Here is a 26859-nt window from a genome sequence, read left to right as displayed (position 1 = left end):
AGTACAGATACCCCAAAAAACTTCTTAAGTAGTACTTGAAAGTGGTTTTACTTAAGTACTTTACACCACTGCTTGCCCACCCAACCCCTGTTGTCCCCAACTGTATCCATCCACTCTTGGTCGTTCACAAATCTACATAGAGACTTCAGTAGGATTATCTACACTTCAAACAGACTGCGGACAGACAGAGCACATCAAAGGGGAAAAAAGGGGAATACTTTAGTGACTTGCACACAAAACATCTGGAGACACCCTATTTTGTAGGTTTCATGTCCCAAATAGAAGGGAAGAAGTGATTATGAATTACTCGCTACCTCCTCCATGGCAGTGTGCAGAGGAGGTCAAAGTTCAGAGACGATCGGGAAGCAGGGGATGTTGGGCTGGGGAGTTTATTAAAGATGAGTAATTGTGCATGGGGGTGTGGTAGCTAATTAAAGACAAAATACCAACAGCAAGGACTGAAGACTATTCAGACTCACCCCCTTCTGTCTAGAAGGTAGAGCAGAGGGCTAAGTGTATAAACTGCTTATCTTGCTTTTCCCTGACTTGCAGACACTCCATTGTTATTGATTTGAAGTCGGCAGCTGCCAGCTTTTTTTTAATGTGTTGTGGTGTGTTGCTGCTGAAGAGACTGAGAATGGTTGTGCGCCTTATGGGATGAACTCATAACCTCTGTCTGCAGAGGCATCATGCCCCCTCAGATTTTTCATTTTAAACTCATTACTTCAATTACTCAACTTAAGGCCACGCTTTATCTTAATTATTTATATAAAATATCTGTCAGCTGTATTTTGCGGAGGGGGCACACTGACTGGACCAGGCAGCAGACCCATCCCCTCTTCTCCATAGTAAGTGGTTCCTTCCAAGGTGCACAAAGGAACAAACACACATCGTTTGATTTGATTTTAGCTGCCGGTGATGGGCTGGACGAAAATGTTCTGTTGTTTCTCTGTCATACTGGCCACCTAGCCATTTTATGAAGTTGACTTTAGGTTCCCTATTTCCCAACCTTATCACTAGCTACAACCTCTGCCGCATCGTGATCAAGACAAAGGAGATGATTGTGGACAAAGGAAAGGGATGACCGAGCACACCCCCATTCTCATAGACGGGGCAGTAGTGGAGCAGGGTGAGAGCTTCAAGTTCCTTTGTGTCCACATCACCAATAAACTATCATGGTCCAAACACACCAAGATAGTCGTGAAGAGGGCACGACGATGCCTATTCCCCCTCAGGAGACTGAAAAGATTTGGCATGGGTCCTCAGATCCTCTAAAAGTTCTAGAGCTGAACTATCTAGAGCATCCTGACAGGTTGCCTCACCGCCTGGTATGGCATCTGCTCGGCCTCCGACCGCAAGGTACTACAGAGGGTAGTGCGTACGGCCCAGTACATCATTGGGGCCAAGCTTCCTGCGATCCAGGACCGCTATACCAGGCGAAATCAGATGAAGGCCCCAAAAAGTTGCCAAAGACTCCAGCCACACTAGTCATAGACTGTTCTCTCTGCCACCGCATTGCAAGTGGTACCGGAGGGCCAAGTCAGGGTCCAAAAGGCTTCTTAACAGCTTCTACCCTCAAGCCATAAGACTCTTGAACAGTTAATCAAATGGCTACCCTGACTATTTGTATTGTCCCCACCCCCCATTTTTACACTGCTGCTACTCTGTTTATTATCCAGGCATAGTCACTTTCCCTCTACCTACATGTACAGTACATATTACCTCGACTAACTGGTGCTCCCGCACATTGACTCTGTACCGGAACCCCCTGTATGGCCTCACTGTTATTTTATTGTTGCTACTAATTCTGTGTTATATTTCTATTTCTTTTTTTCTTAAACTGCATTGTAGGTTAACTTTTTATGGCTGCAGGGGCAGTATTGAGTAGCTTGGATGAAAAGGTGCCCATTGTAAACGGCCAGCTCCTCAGTCTCAGTTGCTAATATATGCATAGTATTATTAGTATTGGATAGAAAACACTCTAAAGTTTCCAAAACTGTCAAAATATTGTCTGTGAGTATAACAGAACTGATATTGCAGGCGAAACCCTGAGGAAAATCAAAACAGGATGTGGCTTCTATTTTGAAAACTCCATGTTCCATAGCCTCCCTTTGCTGGATTTAAAGGGATATAAACCAGATTCCTTTTCCTATCGCTTCCACAAGGTGTCAGTCTTCAGACAGTTTCAGGCTTTTATTTAGAAAAATGAGCCAGAAAGATAACATCGCGTCAAGTGGTCACATGAGTTTTGCTCGCACAACATACTTTGGATAGGTATTGCTTTTCCCTCTCCTACTGTGAAAGACATTGCGGTTGATATATTATCGATGATATATTTTAAAAACAACCTGAGGATTGATTATAAAAAACGTTTTACATGTTTCTGTGGACATTATGGAAACTCTTTGTAATTTTCATCTGCGTTGTCGTGACCGCTCTTTCCTGTGGATTTCTGAACATAACACGAAAAACAAACGGAGGTATTTTGGATATAAAAATAATATTTATGGAACAAAAGCAACATTTATTGTGTAACTGGTAGTCTCGTGATGTGAAAACATCTGAAGATCAAAGGTAAACGATTAATTTGATTGCTTTTCTGATTTGTGACCAAGCTTCTTGATGTTAAGTGTACTTAATGTTTTGTCGTACGATCGATAAACTTACACAAATGCTTGGATTGCTTTCGCTGTAAAGCATCATTTCAAAATCTGACACAACAGGTGGATTAACAAAAGGCTAAACTGTGTTTTCATATATTGCACTTGTGATTTCATGAATATAAATATTTGTAGTACACTTATCCCGATAGGGGGATTGCAGCCATAACAAGTTAATGGCTTGTAAGTAAGCATTTCACTATAAGGTCTATCTATACCTGTTGTAATCGGAGCATGTGACATACAGTGCCTTGCGAAAGTATTCGGCCCCCTTGAACTTTGCGACCTTTTGCCACATTTCAGGCTTCAAACAAAGATATAAAACTGTATTTTTTTGTGAATAATCAACAACAAGTGGGACACAATCATGAAGTGGAACGACATTTATTGGATATTTCTAACTTTAACAAATCAAAAACTGAAAAATTGGGCGTGCAAAATTATTCAGCCCCCTTAAGTTAATACTTTGTAGCGCCACCTTTTGCTGCGATTACAGCTGTAAGTCGCTTGGGGTATGTCTCTATCAGTTTTGCACATCGAGAGACTGACATTTTTTCCCATTCCTCCTTGCAAAACAGCTCGAGCTCAGTGAGGTTGGATGGAGACCGTTTGTGACCAGCAGTTTTCAGTTCTTTCCACAGATTCTCGATTGGATTCAGGTCTGGACTTTGACTTGGCCATTCTAACACCTGGATGTGTTTATTTTTGAACAATTCCATTGTAGATTTTGCTTTATGTTTTGGATCATTGTCTTGATGGAAGACAAATCTCCGTCCCAGTCTCAGGTCTTTTGCAGACTCCATCAGGTTCTCTTCCAGAATGGTCCTGTATTTGGCTCCATCCATCTTCCCATCAATTTTAACCATCTTCCCTGTCCCTGCTGAAGAAAAGCAGGCCCAAACCATGATGCTGCCACCACTATGTTTGACAGTGGGGATGTTGTGTTCAGGGTGATGAGCTGTGTTGCTTTTACGCCAAACATAACGTTTTGCATTGTTGCCAAAAAGTTCAATTTTGGTTTCATCTGACCAGAGCACCTTCTTCCACATGTTTGGTGTGTCTCCCAGGTGGCTTGTGGCAAACTTTAAACAACACTTTTTATGGATATCTTTAAGAAATGGCTTTCTTGCCACTCTTCCATAAAGGCAAGATTTGTGCAATATAAGACTGATTGTTATCCTATGGACAGAGTCTCCCACCTCAGCTGTAGATCTCTGCAGTTCATCCAGAGTGATCATGGGCCTCATGGGAAATCTTTTTGTATCCAAATCCGGCTTTAAACTTCTTCACAACAGTATCTCGGACCTGCCTGGTGTGTTTCTTGTTCTTCATGATGCTCTCTGCGCTTTTAACGGACCTCTGAGACTATCACAGTGCAGGTGCATTTATACGGAGACTTGATTACACACAGGTGGATTGTATTTATCATCATTAGTCATTTAGGTCAACATTGGATCATTCAGAGATCCTCACTGAACTTCTGGAGAGAGTTTGCTGCACTGAAAGTAAAGGGGCTGAATAATTTTGCACGCCCATTCTTCAGTTTTGATTTGTTAAAAAAGTTTGAAATATCCAATAAATGTCGTTCCACTTCATGATTGTGTCCCACTTGTTGTTGATTCTTCACAAAAAAAATACAGTTTTATATCTTTTATGTTTGAAGCCTGAAATGTGGCAAAAGGTCGCAAAGTTCAAGGGGGCCGAATACTTTCGCAAGGCACTGTATACAATTGGATCTGATTAGACTTCATGCCATTTCAGGCTATTTGAGTTTTTATTGAACCTTTAACTAGACAAGTCAGTTAAGAACAAATTCTTATTTACAATGATGGCCTACCAAAAGGCCTCCTGGGGGGGACGGGGGCTGGGATTAAAAATCAAATAAAAATACAAGGACAAAACACATCACGACAAGAGAGACACCACATAAAGAGAGGCCTAAGACAACATAGCATGGCAGGAACACGTGAAAACACAGCATAGTAGCAACACAATATGGCAGCAGCACAAAACATGGTACAAACATTACTGGCCACAGACAACAGCATAATCAATTAAGTTAAAGTAGATTGTCTAACGATCTTAGCTAGCATGCCTACTGGTAAGGTTGCTAGAAAACCAAGCAATTACAAAATGTACTGAATAAGATTACAATTATTTTCAATCTTTTACCCAGATTTTAGCAGAGCTGCTAAAAAGAAGCACCAGTCAGGAGGATACAGACAGCTCAAGAGGTATGTTTGGATATGCCCAAAAATACTTTATGATATAATATAATGAGATTTTTGTATCAATTCGGATTTATTTTTTATTTAACTTTTATTTAGTCAGGGGAAACCCATTTTCAAATGTGCCCTGAGCCCTATCTCTAACAAAGATACGGTCACGTTTCAGGTATGACCCAGGTGCAGACAGTGTCAAGGAAACAAACGTTTATTTCTAATACAGGGGCAGGCAAACGACAGGTCAAAGGCAGGAAGGGGTCAATAATCCAGAGAGGGTGCAAAGGGTCCAGAACGGCAGGCAGTCTCAGGGCAGGCAGAACGGTCAAAACCGAGAAGGACTAGAAAAACAGGAGCAAGAAACAGGCAGGAGCAGGGGAACAGACCCATGCTGAAGTACAAACTGCAAGCAAGTCAGCTAGAAATGAGAAGTGCAAACATCCCTTATCTCTATGTGAATCAGTAGTGACATCTAGTGGTACTGCTCTATCAAAGAACAAGCAGTCACTCCAGACGTAAGAAAATAACGTGGTGTTAAAATGTAGTAAGAAGTAGGGGAGTATAATATTAATATTGAAGGTGCTATATGAAGAAATCGTGTCGCCATTTCCTGGTTGCTAAAATTCGAATAGTTCGCCTAATTTCAGTGTGTGACAAAACAAGCAACAAGTGTAGATAATCATTGTACTATCTAAACCACTGTGAAATACACTGCTCAAAAAAATAAAAGGGAACACTTAAACAACACAATGCAACTCCAAATCAATCACACTTCTGTGAAATCAAACTGTCCACTTAGGAAGCAACCCTGATTCACAATACATTTCACATGCTGTTGTGCAAATGGAATAGACAACAGGTGGAAATTATAGACAATTAGCAAAACACCCCCAATAAAGGAGTGGTTCTGCAGGTGGGGACCACAGACCACTTCTCAGTTCCTATGCTTCTTGGCTGATGTTTTGGTCACTTTTGAATGCTGGCGGTGCTTTCACTCTAGTGGTAGCATGAGACGGAGTCTACAACCCACACAACTGGCTCAGGTAGTGCAGCTCATCCAGGATGGCACATCAATGTGAGATGTGGCAAGAAGGTTTGCTGTGTCTGTCAGCGTAGTGTCCAGAGCATGGAGGCGCTACCAGGAGACAGGCCAGTACATCAGGAGACGTGGAGGAGGCCGTAGGAGGGCAACAACCCAGCAGCAGGACCGCTACCTCCGCCTTTGTGCAAGGAGGAGCACTGCCAGAGCCCTGCAAAATAACCTCCAGCAGGCCACAAATGTGCATGTGTCTGCTCAAACGGTCAGAAACAGACTCCATGAGGGTGGTATGAGGGCCCGACGTCCACAGTTGGGGGTTGTGCTTACAGTCCAACACCATGCAGGACGTTTGGCATTTGCCAGAGAACACCAAGATTGGCAAATTCGCCACTGGCACCCTGTGCTCTTCACAGATGAAAGCAGGTTCACACTGAGCACGTGACAGACGTGACAGTCTGGAGACGCTGTGGAGAACGTTCTGCTGCCTGCAACATCCTCCAGCATGACCGGTTTGGCGGTGGGTCAGTCATGGTGTGGGGTGGCCGCACAGCCCTCCATGTGATCGCCAGAGGTAGCCTGACTGCCATTAGGTACCGAGATGAGATCCTCAGAACCCTTGTGAGACCATATGCTGGTGCGGTTTGCCCTGGGTTCCTCCTAATGCAAGACAATGCTAGACCTCATGTGGCTGGAGTGTGTCAGCAGTTCCTGCAAGAGGAAGGCATTGACGCTATGGACTGGCCCGCCCGTTCCCCAGACCTGAATCCAATTGAGCACATCTGGGACATCATGTCTCGCTCCATCCACCAATTTGCACCACAGACTGTCCAGGAGTTGGCGGATGCTTTAGTCCAGGTCTGGGAGGAGATCCCTCAGGAGACCATCCGCCACCTCATCAGGAGCATGCCCAGGCATTGTAGGGAGGTCATACAGGCACGTGGAGGCCACACACACTACTGAGCCTCATTTGGACTTTTAAAACCTGTTGGTACTAGGGGGCAGTATTTTCATTTTTGGAAAAATAACGTTCCCAAATTAAAACGGGATATTTTGTCAGGACAAGATGCTAGAATATGCATATAATTGACAGCTTAGGATAGAAACAATCTAACGTTTCCAAAACTGTAAAAATATTGTCTGTGAGTATAACAGAACTGATGTTACAGGCAAAAGCCTGAGAAAACTCCAATCCGGAAGTGACTCATCTTTTGAAAGCCCTGCGTTCCGATGCGTCCCTATTGAGCTGTGAATGCCCTATCAACCAGATTACGCTTTCTACGTATTCCCCAAGGTGTCTACAGCATTGTGACGTAGTTTTACGCATTTATGTTGAAGAATACCCGTAGGCGGCGTCATTGCGCAAGTTGTCACCTGATGCTCCCAGAGAAATTCTCGGGTAAAATAGAGGTAGCCATTATTCCAATCGCTTCTACTGAGAAACCAATTGTCCCGGTTGATATATTATCGAATAGATATTTGAAAAACACCTTGAGGATTGATTATAAACAACGTTTGCCATGTTTCTGTCGATATTATGGAGCTAATTTTGAATATTTTTCGGCAATGTCCTGACCGCAATTTCCGGTCGATTTCTCAGCCAAACGTGAAGAACAAACGGAGCTATTTCGGCTACAAAAATAATATTTTGGGAAAAAAGGAACTTTGGCTATCTACCTGGGAGTCTCGTGAGTGAAAACATCCGAAGTTCAAAGGTAAACGATCTAATTTGATTGCTTTTCTGATTTGTGACAAGGTTGCCTGCTGCTAGCAAGGCATAATGCTATGCTAGGCTATCGATAAACTTACACAAATGCTTGTCTAGCTTTGGCTGTAAAGCATATTTTGAAAATCTGAGTTGACTAAGCTGTGTTCCAATATATTTCACTTGTGATTTTCTTGAATAGGAATATTTATGTCCGTTGCGTTATGCTAATTAGTGTCAGATTAGTGTCAGATGATGATAACGGTCCCGTTCACGGGATGGGGTGTCACTAGAGGTTAAGGACATCAAAGTTGGATCAGCCTGTAGTGTAGTTTTCCACTTTTATTTTGAGTGTGACTCCAAATCCAGACCTCCATGGGTTGATAAATTTGATTTCCATTGACAATTTGTGTGATTTTGTTGTCAGCACATTCAACTATGTAAAGAAAAATATTTAATAAGAATATTTCATTCATTCAGATCTAGGATGTGTTATTTTAGTGTTTTTTAGTTATTTTTCAGCTGTTGTAAACTACTGCACAAAACCGAAAATAAAAACTAAACTTAATGGGAAGCACCTGAAACAGATTTTCTGCATATCGATCATACCGCTTGAGATGTCTGTACCCTCCTGACCAGTGTTTTTTTATAAAGTAAATTGTGTTTCTCTGCTAAAATCTGGGGAAAAGATTTAAAGGAATGCAAGTCTTATTCAAAACATGTAGTTATTGCCTGCTTTTCTAAAGGCTAGCAACCTTGCCAGCAGGCTTGGCAGCTATGATAGTTAGACAAGCTACTCTAACTTGATTGATAGCCTGAAATTACTTGCTAGTCATGAGGTTGATTGAGTGGGAATTTATCTAGCTGGATACCTAAAAGCCAACTTTATAAAATTGCTAGGCGACTTGTTTCAAATTAATTTGCAAACATACCTCCTGCCCATCACCAGGAGCTAAAATCAAATTAGACACCGAGTGTCACGCCCTGACCTTAGAGAGCCATTTTATTTCGCTATTTGGTTAGGTCAGGGTGTGATGTGGGGTGGGCATTATGTTTTGTTTTTCTATAATTTTGTATTTCTATGATTTGGCCGGGTATGGTTCTCAATCTGGGACAGCTGCCTATTGATGTCTGTGATTGGGAACCATACTTAGGCAGCCCTTTTTCCCCCCCATCTGTGATTGTGGGTAGTTAACTTTGTTTGTTGGCACTATAGCCTTTAGCTTGATTTGGATTGTTTATTGTTTTTGTCGGCATCATATAAATAAAGGAATATGTACACTCACCACGCTGAACCTTGGTCCTCTTCATTCGACGGCCGTGACAGAACTACCCACCACCAAAGGACCAAGCAGCGTGGTAAGGGGGACTCATGGACTGGGGAGGGAAATCCTGGACGGTAAAGGACCCTGGAGGCAGGCTGGGGAACATCACCGTCCCAAGGAGGAATATGAGACAACCTGGGAGGAGGTAGAGAGGTGGTTGGTCGACCCAGGGAGAGTGCCAGAGCCTGCCTGGGATTCAATTGAGCAGTGCAAAGAGGGATACCGGAGAATGGAGACGACGTAATTGCGCAACCTACTGGAGACTATTCTTCTTGTTTTTAGCTGATAGGAGTGGAACCCGGTGTGGTCATCTGCTGCAATAGCCCATACATACGTGACAAGGGCCGACGAGTTGCGCATTCCAAAATGGCGTTCTGCACACTGCAGTTGGACTGCGCCGTTATTTCCCTATTTGTTTCCATCTGTTAGCTTGCAAGATTCTTGCCATTCTCCTCTGACCTCTCATCAACGAGCTGTTAGCGCCCACAGACTTTTGTTTGGCGTCTGTTTATTAGGTACATTGACTCTGTATTGGTACCCCGTGTATATACAGTGGCTTGCGAAAGTATTCACCCCCCTTTGCATTTTTTCCAATTTTGTTGCATTGCAACCTGAAATAATTTTGGGGGGTTAGTATCATTTGATTTACACATGCCTACCACTTTGAAGAAATATTTTCTCTTGTGTAACAAGAAATAAGACCCTCCAAAAACTTGAGGGTGCATAACTATTCACCCCCCCCCCCCCAAAGTCAATACTATGTAGTATGTACAGCCACCTTTTGCAGCAATTATAGCTGCAAGTCTCTTGGGGTATGTCTCTATAAACTTTGCACAGGTAGCCACTGGGATTTTTGCCTATTCATCAAGGCAAAACTGCTCCAGCTCCTTCAAGTTGGATGGGTTCCGCTGGTGTACAGCAATCTAAGTCATACCACAGATTCTCAATTGAATTGAGGTCTGGGCTTTGATTAGGCCATTCCAAGACATTTTTTCCCTCTTTAAACCACTCGAGTGTTTCTTTAGCAGTATGCTTAGAGTCATTGTCCTGCTGGACGGTGAACCTACGTCCCAGTCTCAAATATCTGGAAGACAAACAGGTTTCCCTCAAGAATATCCTTGTATTTAGCACCATCCAACATTCCTTCAATTCTGACCAGTATCTCAGTCCCTGCCGATGAAAAACATCCCCACAGAAAAACATCCCCATGGTAATTCTCGGGGTGATGTGAGGTGTTGGGTCTGCGCCAGACAGTGTTTTCCTTGATGGCCGAAACACTCAATTTTAGTCTCATCTGACCAGAGTACCTTCAACCATATGTTTGGGGGAGTCTCCCACATGCTTTAATGCCCTCCTTGCCTGGTCCCTGAGTTTTGGCGGACGGCCCTCTCTTGGCAGGTTTGTTGTGGTGCCATATTCTTTCAATTTTTAAACCATGGATTTAGTGGCGCTCTGTGGGATGTTTAAAGTTTCTGATATTTTTTTTATAACCCAAACCTCACCTGTTTGGAGAGCTCCTTGATCTTCATGGTGCCACTTGCTTAGTGGTGTTGCAGACTCTGGGGCCTTTCAGAACAGGTGTATATATACTGAGGTCATGTGACACTTGCACACAGGTGGACTTTATTTAACTAATTGTGTGACTTCTGAAGGTAATTGTTTGCACCAGATCTGATTTAGGGGCTTCCTAGCAAAGGGGGTGAATACATATGCATGCACCACTTTTCAATTTTTTATTTATTTTTTGAAACAAGTCATTTTTTTCATTTCACTTCACCAATTTACTATTTTGTGTATGTCCATTACATGAAACCCAAATAAAAATCTATTTATATTACAGGTTGTAACGCAACAAAATAGGAAAAACGCCAAGGGGGAATGAATACTTCTGCAAGGCACTGTAAACCAAATAATCGTTACTCATTGTGTATTTATTCCTCGTGTTAGAATTTTATTCTATTATTTTAAACATTTTCTCTGCATTGTTGGGATTGTTGTTCTCTGCATTGTTAACTATGCATTTCACTGTTAGTTTACGAAGCAGGTGACAAATGTATTTGTTTTTGTTGATTTTAACTCCAATTGTTATTTTGTGGAATTCAAACACAAGCATTCTATATGTATTAATCAATTGTTATTTTAGTTTATCTATTTAAAAAAAAAACATTTTTCAAAAACAAGAACCAGTAAAACAGCCTCAAAGAAGTATGGTGCACTTTTTATTGGTTCAGAGACAAAACATTTGCTGTGTGAAAATCTTTAGGGCACTTGTTCCTCCTTGTACCATATCCAATCTTAAAGAGACCTTCCTGTCCATCTCCATTTCAAGTTGTGAGAACATTATGAAAAAGACAGACATGTTTTTTTCCCTCCAAAATTACAAAGTAAAAGAACTTAAACAAGAATCACTTTCATAGTTAAACAAAATAATAAATATGGAGCACTTCTCTGTACATAGGCATTACATTGACAAATCTTGTTTTATAAAAAAATATGACTTCAGTGCATTTTCTTTGCAAAGCGCTCACTGTTCCTTCTATATACCACCTCATATACCATATTTTAAAATACCCTGACATCAATGCAATGGCCTTAAAAGGATAGTTTGGGGTTTTGGCAATTAATTTTCATGTCTCTGCATCCAGTATGAATGAAGGTAGAGGTGCTGTAGTTTCGCAAGCCAATGCTAACTAGCTTAGTGCAAAGACGAAGTCTTTGGGTACAGCTAGTTAGCATTGGCTCGCGAAACTACCTCTAACCCTTAACTATCCCTTTAATAAGGATACAAACAGTCATCACGCCACACAGGAACACCCTTCCTGGAAACACAGAGTGCATATCACAGCCTTTTATCTTTGTCGTCATCTCAAGACACAAACCCAGACAGAAAAGGCACAAGTAACTACAGTTTGAGTAATACTGGACAAAGAGACAAAACAACATGTGCATTTATTGTTGATTAAAGATTTTGGTCATTTACAAATGTATTCATATTTATTTTACATATATTCAAATATATATTAAGATAGCAGTATCAATAGAGATACAGAAGGTAAGATCGAGAGATTTAAAGAAATCGTCAAAAAGAAAAAAGTGCATTTTATAACAAACCTGAATATTGCAGAACTAACATTTAAGTTAACAATTGTATTGAAAACTGTATAAAAACAAAGCAATACAAAACCCAAAAACAAGAGTAGCAACAAAAAGCGTAAAGGACGCATGACGTATCAAAGGGTGGAGACTAAGTGCTCTGGCCTTGATTGGTTGAGTCTCCACCTTTAGCTCCTCCCTCTACCAATTCTGAACCAGTCGCTCTGGACCCCAACCATGGTGGCTCCTGCCTCTCAAACAGCTGTCCAATCCTGTGTGTGGGAGGGGGGGGGGGACTGGCTGACTAGGGGGATGGTCCTGCCTGGCCATGTGAGGGCCATCGTTCTCTGGTCTCTGCCTCAGACCTGTGTGAGTGGGAGGAGCTGTGTGAGCTGTCGTATTGCTTTGTGTTTATCATCCTTGGGTCCATCCTACCTTGCTGCGAGGTGGAGGGTTTGGAACGTATGGGTGGGGTTAAACTGGGAATGCACAGCCCTGATTGGCTGGCTCCTACTACTTCCTGGCTGTCTGACCAGTGGTCCTCAGGAGTTCTGAGCCCTTGAGTACTGGGGGTCCTGCACCAGGGGGCTTCCCTCCTGGTCTGGCCCAGTAGAAGCCCCTCCATCGGGGGAGAGGAGGCCGAGGTGGGGGTAGTGGGGTGGGAGTGGGGACGAGCCTGCACCATCTGAATGCCCCCAATGGGGATCATCAGGTAGGGCACCCTGGCCTGCTGTGAGTGCAGTGGCAGGTGGCTGAAGACGCGGTCCATGGACTGGGCTTTAGGGCTGTCACTGGGGGACAGACGGAAAGCTGGGGGGAATGACAGGCAGGGCTCTGGACCAATCTGCCCTTCACTTGGTGTTCCTATCCTCTCCTGTTGGGGGAGCAAGGACCACATCATTACTTCACACAGTAGAACAAAACACTGAACTTGTTTTCACATTGCCTTTGGCTAAACTGGGCTTCCAATGCAGGTTTTAAAATGCAGGGGAGGGAAGCAACAAGACGCAACCACAGGCATTAAACACCATCAGCCATCAAAAGTACAAAGTATAGCATAGTTATGTATTTAGGCCTCTGCTATTTTCATATAGTGAGTGTTAGCTTAGTACCAAAAGGGAAATTAGTCTGCAATAAGATTTACATTTACTACTGACCATTACTGACAATGTAGTTATGTGGAGGGATGGCTAATTACATCTAATTTTGTAACTGACAAGAATAACTGTGGATTAAAATAACATGAAAAACTACAGGATCAGAAAGTGAATTAAATACATAACTTACCATTGAACCCACCTGTCTGCGATCGCTGGCCATCATACTGGGGATGTCCCATGGCAAATGACTGGGTGAGCTCCGAGGTCTATGCTGAACTCCCAGGGGCGAGGGAGAGGCCCGGGCCCACAACACCCGATACTGGCTAGGGGACATTGGCCGGAGAGGGGAGAGAGGCCGCATAGGGTTCAGGGGGGATAGAGCTCTGATGGGGGATGGTCCTCTCTTGGGGGAAGGCGAGAGGTGTCGGTTGTGGGAGGCCAGCTCCCGTCTGGGGGAAAGGCTTCGGATGGGAGAGCAGCTTTCACTGCTAGGGAAGAAAGCCCTGGGGGAGGCGTCCCAGCCCCGGCGGGAGAACAGTGCCCTCCGGCTTTTTGGAGAGAAAGCATGCCCGCTGGGCCACAGTCTGCAGGTGGGAGAGAGCTCCTGGCTGGGACAGGGGCTGGGATCTGGCTGGGGTTCTGGGGCTGAGGGGTCAGGCGTGCCCTGCTGGGACTGTCTTCCGCTGCTGGAGTGCCCCCTTGCAGACAGACTGCAGTTGGAGGAGCAGGATGAGGGTGGCTCATCGTGAGATGAAGACTCTTCTTCTTCCTCATCATCGTCCTCCTCTGAATCATCCACGTCAGAGAACTGGTGCTCATCCTGGTCCTCGGAGCCAGACAAATGCTCTTCAATACCTTCTGATGAGAAGAGGGGGAAACTTACACAAAGCCCAATTCTCCAAACTTCAGTCCTCCAGGCTACACCTAAATTAACACAGTTGTGTTCAGTAGTCACGAAATGGAAGAAAGCAGTCAGAAACAGAGTGAAACTGGAAGGTACTATCAGAACTTGTCCAATACGAAACACTTGTCCAATACGAAACACTTGTCCAATACGAAACACTTGGTCTAAACTAGTTCCAGATTGAATGGCAAGACTGAAAACCAGCAGACAATTCAGCTCTCCAGATGCGGAGTTCATCTAAGTCACTCTGGACTTACAGTGAGCTCTAAAAGTATTGGGACACTGACATCTGTTGTTGTTTTGGCTCTGGACTCCAGCACTTTGGATTTGACTATGAGCTTCAATAAAAATAGAATATGTTTCTGTACTCTTCTACAATAATGTGGACGCTACCATGATTACAGATAGTACTGAACGAATCGTGAATAATGATGAGTGAGAAAGTTAGACGCACAAATACGCTAACCTCCCCTTCTATTGTAATGGTGAGAGGTTAGCATGTCTTGGGGGCATAATTCTTGTGTCTAACTTTCGCACTCATCATTATTCACGATTCATTCAGGAATATCCATAATCATGGTAGAATCCACATTTACGTAGAAGTGTTTAGAAAATTATATTCTTATTTACAATAAAAGTGACTCCAAAATGACACAATACATTATTTACCATTCATTACTATTGGGCAAAAACATTTCTTAACACAATCAAAAACTTAAAATGCATTCAACAAGTTTGTAGAGTGATGTAATCATTGCATGCTAGGAATATGGGACCAAATTCTAAAACTTTGACTACTTTAAAACACATAACTAAATGTGTCCCAATACTTTTGGTCCCTGAAAATGAGGGGACTACGTACAAAATGTGCTGTAATTTCTCAACGGTTCCCCAGATTTGGATGAAATTACCCTCAAATTAAAGCTGACAGTCTGCACTTTAACCTCCTAGTCATTATATCATTTCAAACCCAAATTGGTGGAGTGCAGAGCCAAAACATAAAAAATTGGGCACTACCACAATACTTGGAGCTCACTGTATATAAACACACATTCATACACACAAACACATGAAATGGGCACAAGGACCAGGACAGGCTGGCTTCCTATCCAACATAACATTCTATCAACCTGATGTTATAAATAGCAAGCAGACGAACAAGGTTTGATTGAATGGAATCGTGCTGCTGTTTCCATTCATGAAGTCTAACAGCTGGCTTTTGAATGGAAGGGTTATTTGAATGGGCTGTCCTCGGCTCAGTGTTGACTGCAGTCTGCTACCGGGAGGGATTGAGAGAGGGATGGGTGGCATTGAGCCTGCACAGAGAAGGGGTGGATGTGAATGTCTGGAATGCTGTTCTTTAAAGGCCAGGACTGCAGCCTTGAAAACAGCACTGTACATCTCTCCCATCCTGCACCAGAAACAGACTCTATGGAATGTATTTGGCCATGTATTTTTTATGTATTAATTTAATATTTTTTATTTCTCTTTAGCACGACAGAGGAACGAGAATAGCAACATATTGCCTTACATATCCAACATACATGTCATGCCCAGTTCCAGTTTCTTTAGAGGAGCAGATATAGCTACAAGGCTAGCTATCGAGTCAGGTTTGAGGAAAGATGTTTGATGGGTGAAGTTTCCTCCCTATGTTATTGTACCTGCTTCCTCGGTCTCTGGCTCGTCTAGTGAAGACCCAGACGTTCCCATTGACTGGCACTTCTTCCCATGAGCCTTGGACTTCATGTGCTTGGTAAGGTTCCCTATGAAGACAAGGAAAACAAGAACAGCAAAGCCACATTAGACTGAACCGGAGCAGGGCAGATGAGGAATGATGACGAATAATTGATGGTGCGGGGAGAGACCAGAGTACAACCAAATAGTCGAGCATAGCTAGGTTTGCAAAATTCTGGGAACTTTCAATAAATTCCCAGTTTTTTCCAGAATCCCAGTAGGAAGATTCCTGGAATCAGGAGGGAATCCAGAAACCTCCAACCAAAATTTCTGTAAAACCAGGGAATTCATTGAAAGTTCCCTGAATTTTGCAACCCTAAGCCATTTCCCAGTCATTTTTAGATGGAATGTCACAGCCCGCCCGTGAGGAAAACCACCTCTTGTTATCTAGGTTACCCCATTGGCTCACAGCAAAAACGTGACCTTTTTAAAACTGAATTTTCTTGTCTGCTTGTTTTAGTCAACTACAAAATTACATTTAAGTACAACATGTCTAAAGATTACTTTTCAACATTCTCATTACTAAAAGTAATATTGTAGGGCTTCCCTCATGCCCCTTTTCATGACGCATGAGGCCTTCTGTCTTCTGGTAGGCCATCATTGTAAATAAGAATTTGTTCTTCAATAAGGTTCATATGTTTTTATACATTTGCAAAAAATATTGGGTAGTGTGTAGATTGATGAGGGATAAAAAATAAAATAAAAACATTTTTAGAATATGGCTGTAATGTAAAAAAATGAAATGCACTGTAGCTATGTGTGTGTTAAACTTTTCATCACAGGTAAGACATTTAACTTGTTTAGTGTAGTCCGTTTAGAACTCCACTCAATACTGGTATAGTCTGTTTGTTTATGTTGTTGGTTTTGGCTAATGTTCCAGTCGGTAGGTAGCTAGCACTCACGTGGCTGCTAGCACCTTCATTTCTTTTTTTTCTTTTCTTTTTTTAACTAGGCATGTCAGTTAAAGACCATTAGCTATGAGACTTGAAACTGGGCTCAGGTGCATTCTGTTTACGTTCATCATCCTTGAGATGTTTCTACAACTTGAACTAATTAAATTGATTGGACATGATTTTGAAAGGCACACAACTGTCTATATAACGTCCTACAGTTGACAGTGCATGTCAGAGAAAAACCAAGCCATGAAGGTCGAACGAATTGTCCGTAGAGCTCCGAGACAGGATTGTTTCTAGGCACAGATCTGGGGAAGGGTACAAAAACATTTCTGCAGCATTGAAGATCTCCAAGAACACAGTGGCCTCCATTCTTAAATGGAAGAAGTTTGGAACCACCAAGACTCTTTCTAGAGCTGGCCACCCAGCCAAACTGAGCAATCGGGAGAGAAGGGCTTTGGTCAGGGAGGTGACCAAAAACCCGATGGTCACTCTGACAGAGCTCCAGAGTTCCTCTGTTGAGATGGGAGAATCTTCCAGAAGGACAACCATGCAGCACTCCACCAATCAGGCCTTAATGATAGAGTGGCCAGACGGAAGACACTCCTCAGTAAAAGGCACATTACAGCCCGCTTGGAGTTAGTCAAAAGGCACCTAAAGACTCTCAGACCATGAGAAACAAGATTCTCTGGGCTGATGAAACCAATAATGAACTATTTAGCCTGAATGCCAAGTGTCACATCTGGAGGAAACCTGACACCATCCCTACAGTAAAGTATGGTGGTGGCAGCATCATGCTGTGGGGATGTTGTTCAGCAGACAACGCAGGAGTAGATTTGAGACAAGTCTTTGAATGTCCTTGAGTGGCCCAGCCAAAGCCCAGACTTGAACCCAATCGAACATCTCTGGAGAGACCTGAAAATTGCTGTGCAGCGACGCTCCCCATCCAACCTGACAGAGCTTGAGAGGATCTGCAGAGAAGAATGGGAGAAACTCCTCAAATACAAATGTGCCAAGTTTGTAGCGTCATACCAAAGAAGACTTAAGGCTATTATCGCTGCCAAAGGTGCGAGTACCAAGTACTGAGTAAAGGGTCTGAATACTTATGTGAATGTGATGTCAGTTTATTATTTTTATTTTATAAATTCGCAACAATTTTTAAAAACCTGTTTTTGCTTTGTCATAATGGGGTATTGTGTGTAGATTGAGGTGATTTTTGATTTTTTAAAATCCATTTTAGAATAAGACTAATGTAACAAAATGTGTAAAAAGTCAAATGGTTTGAATACTTTCTGAATGCACTTTACGTGTAGCGTACTTGGGAACCGGATCCCATATTTTCCATGTCGAATAGCCTAAAGCCACATGGCTCTTCTCGCAGGCTCTATTTCCTTATGTTGTTTTTACCTGGTTATATGTTCATTGAACAACACAGCAGTTTTCTTTTCTTTTCTTTTTTATTTCACCTTTATTTAACCAGGAAGGCAAGTTGAGAACAAGTTCTCATTTACAATTGCGACCTGGCCAAGATAAAGAAAAATAAGTCTATATACAATGTGAGCAAATGAGGTGAGATAAGGGAGGTAAAGGCAAAAAAGGCCATGGTGGCAAAGTAAATACAATATAGCAAGTAAAACACTGGAATGGTAGATTTGCAGTGGAAGAATGTGCAAAGTAGAAATAAATAATGGGGTGCAAAGGAACTAAATAAATAAATAAATACAGTAGGGGAAGAGGTAGTTGCTTGGGCTAAATTATAAATGGGCTATGTACAGGTGCAGTAATCTATGAGCTGCTCTGACAGCTGGTGCTTTAAGCTAGTGAGGGAGATAAGCGTATCCAATTTCAGAGATTTTTGTAGTTCGTTCCAGTCATTGGCAGCAGAGAACTGGAAGGAGAGGCAGCCAAAGGAGGAATAGGTTTTGGGGGTGACCAGAGAGATATACCTGCTGGAGCGCGTGCTACAGGTGAGTGCTGCTATGGTGACCAGCGAGCTGAGATAAGGGGGGACTTTACCTAGCAGGGTCTTGTAGATGACCTGGAGCCAGTGGGTTTGGCGACGAGTATGAAGCGAGGGCCAGCCAACGAGAGCGTACAGGTCGCAGTGGTGGGTAGTATATGGGGCTTTGGTGACAAAACGGATGGCACTGTGATAGACTGCATCCAATTTATTGAGTAGGGTATTGGAGGCTATTTTGTAAATGACATCGCCGAACTCGAGGATCGGTAGGATGGTCAGTTTTACGAGGGTATGTGGCAGCATGAGTGAAGGATGCTTTGTTGCGAAATAGGAAGCCAATTCTAGATTTAACTTTGGATTGGAGATGTTTGATGTGAGTCTGGAAGGAGAGTTTACAGTCTAACCAGACACCTAGGTATTTGTAGTTGTCCACATATTCTAAGTCAGAACCGTCCAGAGTAGTGATGCTGGACAGGCGGGCAGGTGCAGGCAGCGATCGTTTGAAAAGCATGCATTTAGTTTTACTTGTATTTAAGAGCAGTTGGAGGCCACGGAAGGAGAGTTGTATGGCATTGAAGCTCGTCTGGAGGGTTGTTAACACAGTGTCCAACGAAGGGCCAGAAGTATACAGAATGGTGTCGTCTGCGTAGAGGTGGAACAGAGACTCACCAGCAGCAAGAGCGACATCATTGATGTATACAGAGAAGAGAGTCGGCCCAAGAATTGAACCCTGTGGCACCCCCATAGAGACTGCCAGAGGTCCGGACAGCAGACCCTCCGATTTGACACACTGAACTCTATCAGAGAAGTAGTTGGTGAACCAGGAGAGGCAATCATTTGAGAAACCAAGGCTATCGAGTCTGCTGATGAGGTTGTGGTGATTGACAGAGTCGAAAGCCTTGGCCAGGTCAATGAATACGGCTGCACAGTATTGTTTCTTATCGATGGCGGTTAAGATATCGTTATGGACCTTGAGCGTGGCTGAGGTGCACCCATGACCAGCTCTGAAACCAGATTGCATAGCGGAGAAGGTGCGGTGGGATTCGAAATGGTCGGTAATTTGTTTGTAGAAAGGTCACACCTTCTCTTTCTCACCTTTGGTTTTGAAGGCGAAGTTGCAGTGTTTGCAGATGTAGGGCCGGAGATCCGTGTGTGTCCGAATGTGCTTCCTTAGCATGCTGGGCTTCTTACAGCGGATCCCGCACTCTCCGCACACGTACTTTCCTCTTCCGCGACCCCGCACATACACATACTCCTCATTAGACCTGTACCTGATGGGAAAGAGGGGGAGAGGGAGAGGAAGTGGGGGGAGAGAGAGTGAGAAATTAAAACAAAATACATAGTAAGTTAAAAGTAGGTAAAGATAGCTCCCTGGGCCTACTCTACACAAGGCACTCTTCACATCAGAACGGGTTAGCCCCACTAAACCCCAGCTTCCACTAAGTCCCCCTGTAGTTCACTCTCTCCAGCCTGTCTACGCCCATAGCAGGCAGGCAGGCAGGTAGACAGAGAACCCAACCTTTATCCTCAGTTTTGTTGGCTCGGCCAACAACAGCAGCAGCTATAGAGAGGGAAGCCTGGCTTTAGCCAACTGCCCCAAAACTACAATACTTACAAAATCCAACTCTACATTTAGCCCTACTCTATAAAAGACTAGTTTATAGGTTGTTTTTAATGCTTACGGAAATACTATGCACTACCCAACTCGATGTACACTCATCTTTAAATAGAGAATTTGTCATACAGTATACTAGATCAACATGAATAAAGATCAGTATTCGCATTGAGCTTTCCAATGAGGCAACAACAGTACTTTGAACACATTCTTACTCAACTGAGAAACAGTCTCCAGAGTGCCATTCTATTGCATTCACTCAGTACAGCTGTGTCTGCACACTGACATTTCGTGGCATGGCTAAAAATATTGCCTCACATTTCCAGCAGAGTGAGACTCAAGCTGCACACATCTGCCTTTCAATCGGGGGCACTCACAGTGTTCCTGCAAGGAAGCTGACAAATCATTCCCAGTTGTACAATGGCATAACTGATAGAGTAAACAGATGTGACAAAGCACAACTCTTCCTATAGCTCTTTTAGATGGGGACTGTGAATTTCAAAGCAGCAACAACGGATGGTGATAATGCCATTGATGGAATGCAACAGTGTTTTCAGTCACTACTGTGAGTGCAGGCACACGGCATACCCCCAGCAGGAGAAACAGGACAAAATAAGTGAAAAATTACCTCAACGGACAATTTCAATCTGTTTCTGGTTGTCATGAATGTGACTGTGAATTATGGTAAAGCCTGCATCCTGTTGAACTTCATACAATACAATATGATAAACACACTGATCATGACCTCATAGGATAACAGTGGAATGAGCTAAAGCTGACTATGTCACCAAGCCAATGAGAAAATGTGACAATGTATTTACTCCATAAAAATGTATGTGTGGCTGTGTAAAGAGCAACTAGACAGTTACAGCTGCACTAAATGCAGATTAAGGAGATTAAATCCAATGTTCCGCTGTCACAGAGGACGCCCATGGCTCCTTTAGTTTATGAGAAAAGCGACAGCGAGGAAAAAGCCTGCCATGTTACAGCATCTGTTTCTCCAACTGAATAATATTAATGTGCTCCAGAGAGCCCCCCCCCCCCCAGTCAGTCCCTCCTCTCTCACAGACGTGACTTAATTGGATCAGGATGGAAACATACAAGTCATTAAAACCACAAAAACAGAGCTGAGCTGCCTGCATGCCGTGTATTTATAGAAAGTAGTGATGTGTGTTATGTTCTGATGACGGCAGTCGTGGTTGAGAACACTGTTTCTGGAGAACACTGTTTCTGGAGTGCCAGATGCATGTGTGTGTGTGTGTTTGTGTGCTCCCCAATATTTGCAAGATTTAAGTGTCCCAGACAAGTTTTAAAGAGAAGGGTGAAATATGCACGCACGAGAAACTAATTTGCGCATTCTTCTGCTCATAGTGCGAGATGGTCAACGAGCCCTGATGGATGATGTTATTCTCCAGATTAAGACCCTGGGACATCACAAAAATGTTCAGACATGTTTGATATTTTTTCTGTAGTCTGAGATGGGTTAAGAGGGGACACCCGTACGAAAAGCGGCACTAACCCATAGAAAACGCATGTCAAGTACCTCTGCCGAGTCCCCAACAAACGCTAGTTCCAGTTTTCAGGGAAAATGGAAAGAGAGCCTGTGATTGGACTTCTGCTCCATCTTAACTCTTCCTCCACATTTACTGGACTGGTTGAACAGTGCAGAAGAGCACCTCCCAACAGTTTTTTCCCCTTCTCCTCAAGACCAGTATGTAGGCCATTGTAGGGGATCTAGATTCAGGCATTTATTTGACACCTGCCATGTTAGGTTAATCTGTTCGCTACGGAACCGAGAGAGAAGTCAGCTGTAACATATTGTATTTTTTGCTGTGCAACCTGGAAATTGGATTTGAGCACAGTGCTTCTAGAAAAATCTCCCAGATGTCTAAATTCTGTTTAGGTCATTGTGTTGTTTCCTGATGAGCAGCAGCTGTTCCCCATTCCCCAAGTCAATCTTCCCCGTTTAGCATGTATCACATTTCATGCTAAAATCACCTTTTAAATTGATAGCGTTACTCAATGAATTGTTTTATTTTTAATTTTTAGATTTGGGCATGGGTCTCCCAAAATGCTAATGTTGCCAAATCTTTGCAATGGCTAGTTTCAGAAAGACAAAGTGTGGATTGCAGTTACTCCTTTTCCATAGACTACTTTCAATTTAAACAAATATTTACATGTAAAATCTCTGTCGGTGGTCCATCTATAGCTAATCTATAGCTCTATAGCTAATTTCCTGCATTTCTACACAATCCAATATGCAATCTCTATTTAGAACAACAAAAAGTAAACAAAAATGCCCCCAGTCTTCAAGCTTGGTAAGATATCATTATTAAATATGTTTAAGTCATTGATAAGACTGAACTAGATCAAAGGAAATGCAATAATCAATGTTGCACCTTTAACCAATAACATAACAAATTAACAAAAATACAAAGACTTGATTGTCTTTATTAAGACATCATCTATATAACATTTCTGCCAGACTGCCCAGCCAGCCCGAGCCGCCTGCAACCCCGACCACCACCAGTCTAGTACATAACGCAACTTTTTCTCAACAGAATATACATTAACACAAAGAAACAGCAAATCCTCCATATAATTAATCTCATAGGCCTAATAGTACTGTAGAGCTCCTTTTACATGCACACAAAATAGCTGGGTCGCCCCATCTTGTTCCTAGGGGTCCAACGCCCTGCAGCGCCCCAACCCAACAACACACCCCACTCAGCTTTAGGATCGTAGAGAAACATAAATGATCGGTTTTGGGTGTGTTAGGCCAAGGCCAGAGTGACAACCCACAAGATGGAAGACCCCTAGGGCCTGGTTTGAACAGTCCAGCCGCTAGGGATTGACTTGGGCATGTTTTCAATAGACTCCTTTTGTAGTACTACATTACATAGAAGGCATCCAGACCTTATGAAAGTGCCCAGTATACCCTTAATAAATCAGTTCTGGTGATACATAACTTGATATTTCTGCCATCCATTGTGACATTGAGGGAGAATAACCAACCTTCCAATGAATGGCAATGCCTATAAATACTTGGTTAAACAGTTTCTTCAGATAAGTCTCCAGTATCAACATTTCCAAGCAAACAAAAACAGGGAGAAGGGAATCTGTAGACATGCTGAGGTAAAATAACATATTCTTTGCCAGAATTCAGCCAGCCTTCACAAGACCATAACTTATGCAAATATGTCCCCTTTTGAGTTTTACACCTCCAGCAGAGGAATTACACTTCTGAGGGCATGTAATTAAGTTTCACTGGCATATAGTACTATGGACTGTCTTAAAACTGCAGTAATTTATGTCAGATTATATGAACATGTCTGGGCATTCAAACATATCTGAATCCATGAATCATCATCAATAGCTTCCACTAGGTCTTCCTAATATTTTTGTTTTACATGTTTTGTGTCATTGGGAAAAGCCTCTATCAACCCTTGGTATAGTTTGGAAATCAACTTGAGGTTTTTCAGACTGCCTTAAAATAGTTTCAATCTTTGAAGTATCTGGCTTGTCCAGTGGTTGCTGCACAGAGAGAATAAAGTCTTGCATCTCTAAAAAAATGTATCTCAGCTCCGTCACAGACTGGGTCTTCCCTGGCTGCCTGACCCTGCCGAGACCCCTGTCACAATCTGATTCTCGTAAAATGAGGCATGACAAAGAAATACCTTGGTGTAGTACGTTTATGAATTATATTATCCAAGAATAGAATCATGGTTTCATCGTTTGATCCAGGTCTAGCGTGATTGAGGCAAAAAATAATAGCTAACATTAACCAACTTTTGACCAGCTCTCTCTCTAATGGTACACCAACTGGCGAAAGCTAGCCCTGTTCATGTACTTCTGTTGAAACGAGACAAAACAAAGACTACAAAACATTTCCACACAAACCACAACAGCTGTTAGAAATATAGTAATAATAGCCACCTCATATTGCTATCTGATAGATGGCTAGACGCTAGAGCTGAACTGGCTGTGGTAGCTAGCTACCAGAGATTTAATTAATTCACCTCAGTTGATCGGTGATGAAACATTAGCTAACGTTATATATCAGTTACACTAGCGCTACTAGCTTAGCACTGGGAATATTCACAAATTTAGTATTTTTTCTGTTCAATTAAAACAAAAGTTACCTTGCCAGCTACATTAGTCAACAAAATATTAGCCTGTTTCTGCTCTGCTTGCTTTTACAATTCGGAGAAAAGAGAACACCACATACAGTGCCTTCGGAAAGTATTGAGATCCCTTGACCTTTTCCACATTTTGCTACGTTACAACATTATTCTAAAATTTATTAAATTACCAAAAATCCTCAGCAATCTACACACAATACCCCATAATGACAAAGCAAAAACATGTTGATTTTTTTGGTGCAAATTTATAAGATATAAAAAAAAGTATTCAGACCCTTTGCTATGAGACTCGAAATTGAGCTCAGGAGCATCCTGTTTCCATTGATCATCCTTGAGAAGTTCCTACAACTTTATTAGAGTCCACATGTGGTAAATTCAATTGATTGGACATGATTTGGAAAGGCACACACCTGTCTATATAAGGTCCCACAGTTGACAGTGCATGTCAGAGCAAAAACCATGCCATGAGGTCGAAGGAATTGTCCGTAGAGCTCCGAGACAGGATTGCGTCGAGGCACAGATCTTGGGAAGGGTACCAAAAATTGTCTGCAGCATTGAAGGTACAAGAACACAGTGGCCTCTATCATTCTTAAATGGAAAAAGTTTAGAACCCAAAATAATCTTCCTAGAGCCGACTGCCCGGCTAAACTGAGCAATCAGGGGAGAAGGACCTTGGTCAGGGAGGTGACCAAGAACCCATTGGTCAGTCTGACATAGGTCTAGAGTTCCTCTGTGGAGATGGGAGAACCTTCCAGAAGGACAACCATCTCTGCAGCACCCCACCAAATCAGGCCTTCATGGTAGAGTGGCCAGACGGAAGCTACTCCTCAGTAAAAGGAACACGACAGCCTGCTTGGAGTTTGCCAAAAGGCACCTAAAACTCTCAGATAATGAGAAACAAGATTCTCTGGTCTGATGAAACCAATATTGAATATTGGCCTGAATGCCAAGCGAAACCTGGCACATCTCTACAGTGAAGATTGGTAGTGACAGCATCATGCTGTGGGGGTGTTTTCAGAGGCAAGGACTGGGAGACTAGTCAGGATCGAGGCAAAGATGAATGGAGCAAAGTACAGATAGATCCTTGATGAAAACCTGCTCCAGAGCGCTCAGGACCTCAGACTGGGTTGAAAGTTCACCTTCCAACAGGAAAACAACCCTAAGCACACAGCCAAGCCAATGCAGGAGTGGCTTTGGGACAAGTCTCAATGTCCCAGCATGGCCCAGCTAGAGCCCAGACCCGATCTAACATCTCTGGATAGACCTGAAAATATCTGTGAAGCAATGCTCCCCATCCAACCAGAGAGCTTGAGAGGATCTGCAGAGAAGAATGGGAGAAACTCCCCAAATACAGGTGTGCCAATCTTTTAGCGTCATACCCAAGAAGACTCAAGGCTGTAATTGCTGCCAAAGGTGCTTCAACAAAGTACTGAGTAAAGGGTCTGAATACTTATGTAAATGTGATATTTAGTTTTTGAATTTTTTATAAATTAGCTAACATTTATAAAAACCTGTTTTGGCTTAGTCATTATGGGGTATTGTCTGTAGATTGATGAGGGGGAATTTCTTTTAGAATAAGGATGTAACCTAACAAAAATGTGGAAAAAGTCAAAAGGTCTGAATACTTTCCGAAGGCACTGTACACACCGACAGCAGCTGCCAATGTTCAGCTAGTGGTGGGGAGACGACTCCTTGTCCATCGACTCCCATTTCTGGGTTTCAAGCTTAGATTCCTCTAGGAAAAGACTCAGAAGATTCAGTATTTCTGCAAGGAAGGACACCATTTTTTGTAGTCTACTTCGAGAACAAACTCTTGCATCTTTCACAGAAGAAAAAGAGAGCGAGAGCAAGAGCGAGAGAGAGAGAGAGAGAGAGAGGGAGAGAGAGAGAGAAGTGGCACAGCCAGGCATAGTTAGGCATGTCGGACACCAGGCAGACAGTCAGAAGCGTGCAGGTAATCAAAATATGTAGGCTATAGGAATGAAACCTGGCTGGCTGTTGATGTCACGAACAGGGTTGGAGAGCCCTGTCCTAGGAAATAGATCACAAAGCAGGATCCCCGCTAAAACCTTTTGGAAATAGCAAGTTCACTTTCTCATCCATAAACACAGTCAAGTGCAAATATGGTTCAGCAGCTGAAATCAGCAGGATGGGGGGGATTGCTATGAGGAAGGATGTCTACCATGGATGGATTGCTAAAATAATGATTATGATCACAATTCATTCATTTAAATATTATGGGGAAACCGATACATTTGGAAGCCAAGCACGAGGTATCAGTGTAGCCTATTATCGTCTTGACATGACGTTGAAATATCTGCAGGCTTCCGTCATAAGAGTCGATTCAATTCTAAAAATTAAGAATTACATGGGGCAGTTTTGAAAAAACGAATCCTGTGTGAATTCCTCTAGAAGAAGGCACATGCTAGGATAATAATGACAAAACCAACATATCTAGTAATAGCTGTCC

General features: G+C 42.8%; 1 protein-coding gene across 5 annotated transcripts in view; it reads right to left on the bottom strand.

The window, feature by feature from the left end:
- Positions 1–11145: 11145 nt before the first annotated feature.
- Positions 11146–26859, bottom strand: part of LOC109902238 (transcription factor HIVEP3) — a 69222-nt gene continuing 53508 nt past the window's right edge. Inside the window, exons 4-7 of one of the 5 annotated variants that reach the window (XM_020498433.2) lie at positions 19728–19903; positions 15707–15808; positions 13329–14065; positions 11146–12915 (exon numbers count right to left, since the gene is read on the bottom strand). In XM_020498433.2, coding sequence (XP_020354022.1) covers positions 12346–12915; positions 13329–14065; positions 15707–15808; positions 19728–19903 — 1585 coding nt within the window. In that variant the 3' untranslated portion in view covers positions 11146–12345. The remainder of the gene's footprint in view (positions 12916–13328; positions 14066–15706; positions 15809–19727; positions 19904–26859) is intronic. The other 4 variants (XM_020498436.2, XM_020498435.2, XM_020498434.2 and 1 more) reach the window with 4 other exon arrangements.

Source organism: Oncorhynchus kisutch, linkage group LG13 (genome assembly GCF_002021735.2).
Source record: "Oncorhynchus kisutch isolate 150728-3 linkage group LG13, Okis_V2, whole genome shotgun sequence".
NCBI classification, from domain to species: Eukaryota; Metazoa; Chordata; class Actinopteri; order Salmoniformes; family Salmonidae; genus Oncorhynchus; species Oncorhynchus kisutch.
This window is presented reverse-complemented; position numbering and strand designations above follow the sequence as displayed.